Source organism: Hippichthys cyanospilos, chromosome 6, assembly GCF_059441005.1.
Source record: "Hippichthys cyanospilos isolate Australia breed blue-spotted pipefish chromosome 6, RoL_Hcya_1.0, whole genome shotgun sequence".
NCBI classification, from domain to species: domain Eukaryota; kingdom Metazoa; phylum Chordata; class Actinopteri; order Syngnathiformes; family Syngnathidae; genus Hippichthys; species Hippichthys cyanospilos.
Genome location: NC_142374.1, coordinates 15,540,202 through 15,546,374, shown reverse-complemented (window position 1 = coordinate 15,546,374; position 6,173 = coordinate 15,540,202). Strand labels below are relative to the sequence as shown.

The following is a 6,173-nucleotide window of genomic DNA, read 5'->3' as shown; positions in this document are numbered from 1 at the left end:
GTTTAGCTCGAATTAGTGCCAAACAAACGGTGGCGTGAGGTCGCAGGTCAAACTAGCCTTACAAATCTTGAAATTTGAATTCCGCGTACAGTAGCTGGAAATACATAAATCCCACTATCGGAAAGGTTAAAGCTCGAAGTTGGTGAATTCTATTTGATTGCCTTCTGAACTTGACGCTAAAACGCATGTGTTGCATGTTTTAACGCGCACTTAAAAAAAAAAAAAAAAAAAAAACACTACAGGAGCGCCCCTCAGCGGTCAAAGAAGAACTCAAACACCAAAACAGACAAGATTTGCGAGTAAACTGAAACTTCGTGGGTTATGAGTTTTAGTTTTTCCAAAACGTTACCGCATAAACTATACTGTGATAAGAACTACAATTTGACAACAGTATGACTCGTTAAAATACCTCACAATTTCATGAACGTGGCTGCTAATCATGGTTGCATTGTCCTTGATTTGCCTGAAAATTATTGTTAAAAAAAAACACGTTAGAAGTTCAGTTTTTAAGTACAAAAAAAAATACCAAGTCTTCCACAATACATATTCGTTAAAATATGGAATATGCTGCCTACCGATTCCAAGAGTCTCAAGAGTATAAAATCCTTTCATATGTACAAATAAGAGTGGCAAGGTGGAAGAGTGGTTGGCACATCCTCCTCAACCGCCAGCCTTCCTGTGTGGCGTTTGCATGTTCTCCCCTTGCCTGTTTGAGTTCTCTCCAGGCACTCCAGCTTCCTTCCACACTCAAAAAGCATGGATGACAGGTGTATTGGACACTCTAAATTGTCCTTGGATGTGATTGGATGGTTGTTCGTATCTGTATGCCCAGCAATTTGCTGGGAACCAGTTCAGGGCGTTGGTCTAAATATTATATTTAAAACTGCATCCCAACACATAAACATTTGAACAAAGGCCTATTCCACGTTAGCTGGCTGCCTAAGGGGATAAATCAACATAACATAAAATAGTATTGATATTTAAACAAGTATATGGCAGTTAAACACTCAAATTGTAGTACTTGAATTGTGCGATTACTTCACAGGTATTAACTACATTACTTAACAAACCAGCCAAAGTAAATATTATGCAAAACAATTATTTTATTTACAAAACATATGGCACAGCTTGACTACACATGCATACCCCGCACACATACAGTAAATACTTTCCTTTCATAAAATCCTAAACAATTCAAGTCAAACAGCGATGTGACTCTTCTGGCAGTAGATATTGCTCACAAAAAACAGTTGACTTCAAATAAGGCCATTTTAGACGTCGGAGGTCCATGTCAAGTCAAAGGCAAGCTTCTTTAAGGGCATTTTGAACTCCAACGTGCTGAATCTACTTTCTGAATTCCCTGTTAATTTTTCTCAAGTGTTTGAACTTAAAAAAGAACAAATATTCAAAAAAAAAAGACAGCAGAAGGTAGGTGAGTTTGACTCAGTAGTGGAATGGCAAAGGCATTAATGGCAGGGCTATCAGCCAGCTAGTTTGCTTGCCGCAATGGAAGTCTTTCTTTGAGGCAAGTCCTGAGGTGTCGGGATGTGACCTCCAGTGATCTCGGACTTCTCAAACAGGGCCGATGGCGACTGCTTATTCTTCATTTTGGCTTTGGCCATGTTGTAGTCACCGGAATCAAAATACTTTGTCTGGAGGAACAAACACATGAGTTAAACTCTTTGAAACTTGAAATTAGATTAGATGAGAAAGAGACTGTAATCATGATACCCACTCCTTTCTGAAGTCTTTTTCTCAGAAAATCTGAAACTGCAGGCCTCGGTCCATGACTGCCGATAGTGGTTTTTAATTTGGCTTCTTCTGCTTTCTCAGGACTAACAACAGTGTCATCCATTTCCTGTGGTAAAACAACGAACTAAATTGTATTCTGTTACACCGTCCATTTACAATTTGGACACACGTTCAGTCTACACCAAATACAAAAGTTGGAAACAGATACTACAAGCACTGCGATTGTATCGTTATCAAAATTAAACCCATTTTACCAGTCAAACACTTTCAGAGTGCCGCGTTTACCACCACGTTAGTAACTATAACGTAAATTACTACTCATTCTAAAAAGAACTGTGTTGGATCCCAGTGGCTCAGTTCCCACTTTAACTTTAAAAAAGTTGCCATGAAAGTGAAAACACCTACATCGGCGGTCGCATCTTTGGTTGCACTAAGCGAAGAGAAGCTAAATGCTAGCTATCCTCGTGCTAAACACCAGCCCCTACTCCTAGATTTATGATGCAGAGTTAAGATTTTCCTCTTCAAAAAAAAAGGGACAATTTACCTTTTCTTCCAACGTCCACGTTCTTTTAGCCTCGTCGGACATTTTGCTTGTATTCAAAACGTGGCTCGCAGTTAAAAAAAAACTCTAAATCCAATCCGCAAGAGGATGAAAAATGCTGCTTCCTTGGCAGCAGTGTTGAATATAAAGGCTTGATGTTCTCTGAAGCATGCTGGGCTGCAAGGCTACTCAATCGATCCCAGAGACTCCAATAGCCCGAGCGGACCCTCATCGATCCCTTTTATCCCGTTTGGCGAGTTGACTGCATGATAAAAACTAGTACAATATCTCTCTAAAAAAAAAAAAAAAAAGGCAGCTTCTGCTTTTCAAAAATAGTCGTACAGCTAATATTGCAATGGCAAACGACAATAATATATAGAAAAATATTGACTGTCACAATTGTTCAATAATGTCTGAGTACTTTTGGGCTGCTGAGTCCAATGACATAACTATACTTGGATAATCATCTGATAGTTACTAAAAGTATTTGTATTGTTTTGACATCACCATTACACAAATTTCCAAAAACATCCACTTCTACCCCTTTCAGCATCTCTTCCATTTTTTTCTGTATCCCTGTCGCAAACCCTTTGACACTAAAAACCAGTTACCACTTCTCTGTTGATTTGACTCAATTTTTAGGTGTTGGCTTGGGTTCATAACTGTCAGATAAGTGAATATTATGATGAAGATGACTGCTAAATATGAATTCAAATATAAAATAAACCAGTATGTATTTAATGGTGAAAAGTGTTTATTCAATCGGTTCTTTTCTGCAAGAATGTAATACATTAAATTATGTAAAATGATAGAATGATCACACACAAGAAGCCTCCACAAAGGTCTAAGGTGAAGTGAATCCTAAAGTTTTTTTTGTTTTACCCCAAATAGTCTAAAAGCAGATTAATATTGTGTTTCTGGAATATTAACTAAGCAAAAAAATCCAACTGATTTTCCAACTCAAAAGGCATCCATTTAGTTTCTAGCAGTCGCCTGAAAATGACATCACCATATGACAACCATATTATTGAAAAGAAAACTATGGTTGGCTTACCCTTTAGATGGCTCAATCGAACCAAAAGGTGTGAAGCACTTCAAACTATATACACTGAAAAGTTAGTCATGAATCATGTGTTTTACAGAAATGCGGCTTCACAAACCAAAGAACAGTCTACGGAAGTCGGTCGAAAATAACCGTCATACAAATATTTAAATGTCCTCGTCTCCCATGTCTGCATCCTCTTGTAATTTCTGCAACATTTTTTCTTCCATTTGTTTGGGTTTTTCTGTGAAAATAAATAACAATTTGTCTCCATGTTACTATAGTAACAGTACACTAGTGAATTTAGGCTTTATCACATAAGATCAAATAGCCTTTAGAACTATATATTAAAATGTACCTGCGTGTGGAGCTTTGATGAGGTGAATATTCTTCTTCACTTCATTGATGGCTTCTTCCTTATCCAACTCTTTGCCCTTCTTTAATCTGCAGTGAGAAAAAAAAAGACCACAATGCTATCCAAATCTACCATATTTGCTCAACATAAATCTGAACTGGATAGGAAAAGTAAAAATAAGACAGCTCGATATTGAAAGAAGTGCCCACCTGTTCATGATAAATCTTGCCTGCCGTTTCAGTTTGATTTCTTCCACCTTCTTCATTGCTTCCACTACAAAAGTGACACACACTGGTTAATTTCAGCAAATTCAACATTGCGGGCAAATGAAATTATCTTGAAGACAAACATTTTAAATGCATTTTAGTTTTTCTTAATAGATGTCTGTGTGTGAAACAGCCACAACAACCATTTGAGTGATCAAACAAAAAAGCTGTCAAACTTCCAAAAATATTCCCTAAACAAAAGTAATAATAATTAATAAAGCATGGTAGAGATAAAAGGGGTCAGTTATTTATTTTTTCTCCACATATTTGTGACTGGTGCTTTAGGTGCCATACCTGTCTTATCCCACATCTCCCGGTTATATTTAACTGGTATATTTCTGCGCTTCTCAAATTCCAAAGAGTTATCCTGAAAGACACATAATGAACGATGAAACCATCATGGTACATTTGCAAGGTCTATTTTTCAATAATTTTAATTTACCACTGTCAGTTCCTTTCCAGCTGCCTTTCGGAATGCTTTGGTCCATCTGGTCTTTCTGGGGTTACGCTTCTTCTTGAAATTCTTATGGCATTTTGATCTGCAGAATCTGAATGTCTACAATTGTGCATGGGAAAAAAAGTCAGTTAAACATGATGTTGACATAACATGGTATTTCTATACTTTCCACAGTGTAATATGTGCAGTTTTATGGTATGTTGATTGTCCAACTGGTTGCTCCCAAACATACATTTTGGCCACTTGAGCATTTTCTATAGTAAAACGCTGTAGCTGATAAATGAAACTTTGCTGTTTACTTGGCTGACTCGGTGCAGAATATATACTCCTCTGCTCCAGAATCAGAAACTAAAAGACGTGGATAAGGGTGGCCAGTATTTTCCCTTGCACAGGGGGAGGTGTTGAGGAGGTACAATATGCTCCTGCCATCATTAAAACACCTCAAGTCGTTTTCAATTGCCCTGGCTGAGCTGGTGTGAGAGTGCAGAATAAGCAAAGAATGCTTAGAAATGCATAAATGAAGGAAAATAATACTTTGGGAGTGTTTAGGGTGAAAAATCAAAATTGGAACAGGGCTAAAAGATCAAAATAGTATACTTTTCATGTTACGGCCCCTTTAAATATCAATCACAGCAGAAAAAAATGCATTGCATTATATGCTTCTAATTTTTCCTTCATTAGACTTTTTTTTATTTTAATTCCTTCTGAATGATGCTCTTATGATTGTTTTTCCAAAATGTCAGTTGTTCCCATATTAACACGGATGAAATTTTATCAAAACGCAATAGCCGCCAATGTGAATTCCAAGAGTTAACCTTTAGGGGGCGCGCTACCTCTGTGAGATAAAACGACCCCGTGTCATAACTAACTGTTCATAAATAAAAACGACAAAAACACATCCATTGCACACATGTCCGAATCCATCTGCTCAGCGTAAGTCTACAATTTTTTTTAAACTCAGAACAATTTAGCGAATCTACTGCCACGCCAAACCCACGTGAACACGTAAATTCGCGTTAGCATTAGCCGACCACACAACCAGAATATTTGAACGCCAAATGACATAACAATTGAAAAATACAAATACAGCATACCTTGCAGTCGTTTCTTACAAACATAACCCCATGCCCAGGGTACACAGGCCCCGAGCAGAAATAACACTTTTCGATGCGCATCTTCACAGCACTAAGTGCTGCGTGCTACGCGTAGCAACAACAAGACCGAGCATCTCGTCTACTTCCGTTTTGATGATGACGAAAAGTGTTGAGTTCAAAACTAACTGCCCCCTGCTGGAATAAAGAATAGAATAGAATAGAATAGAATAGAATAGAATAGAATAGAATAGAATAGAATAGAATAGAATAGAATAGAATAGAATAGAATAGAACGCCTTTAATGCTATTGTGTAGCAGGTGTATAACGCTTGGTACATTTTAAATAAACAATAAATAAAATTAACAGAATACAACTCAATGGTTTCAAAGGAGTGCAATCGCAGTTTTTTGTGTGCTCTCGTTTTGTTGCTATTCAGTGCGTTAATTGCTCTGGTGAAAGCACTGGATTAACTAACAGACAAGCAAAAACTCATACAAACAAAATAAGTCGATATAAATAGCCTACTGTAAATTAGATTAGACATTTTCTTGTTTCCTGGGTGTAGATTTTTAAAAATAAATTTGCAATACACAGTATATAATATTGTATACAAATTTGGATATTAACCCTTGCTGTTTCTGTTGTATACCATGTATTATGTTTTC

General features: G+C 37.1%; 2 protein-coding genes across 2 annotated transcripts; both read right to left on the bottom strand.

Annotated features, from left to right (window-relative positions):
- Positions 1-1,083: 1,083 nt before the first annotated feature.
- LOC148422368 (cAMP-regulated phosphoprotein 19-A-like) lies at positions 1,084-2,586 on the bottom strand. Its single transcript, XM_088417102.1, has 3 exons — positions 2,297-2,586; positions 1,736-1,858; positions 1,084-1,652 (listed from the first exon to the last, which is right to left on the bottom strand). Exons 1-3 carry the CDS (start codon positions 2,336-2,338, stop codon positions 1,482-1,484), a joined length of 336 nt encoding a protein of 111 aa, XP_088273228.1. The 5' UTR covers positions 2,339-2,586; the 3' UTR covers positions 1,084-1,481.
- A 443-nt stretch (positions 2,587-3,029) lies between these two features.
- Positions 3,030-5,656, bottom strand: rsl24d1 (ribosomal L24 domain containing 1). The gene is made up of 6 exons (XM_088417098.1): positions 5,508-5,656; positions 4,399-4,512; positions 4,251-4,323; positions 3,900-3,963; positions 3,694-3,779; positions 3,030-3,579 (listed from the first exon to the last, which is right to left on the bottom strand). Exons 1-6 carry the CDS (start codon positions 5,586-5,588, stop codon positions 3,503-3,505), a joined length of 495 nt encoding a protein of 164 aa, XP_088273224.1. The 5' UTR covers positions 5,589-5,656; the 3' UTR covers positions 3,030-3,502.
- Between the last annotated feature and the right edge of the window lie 517 nt (positions 5,657-6,173).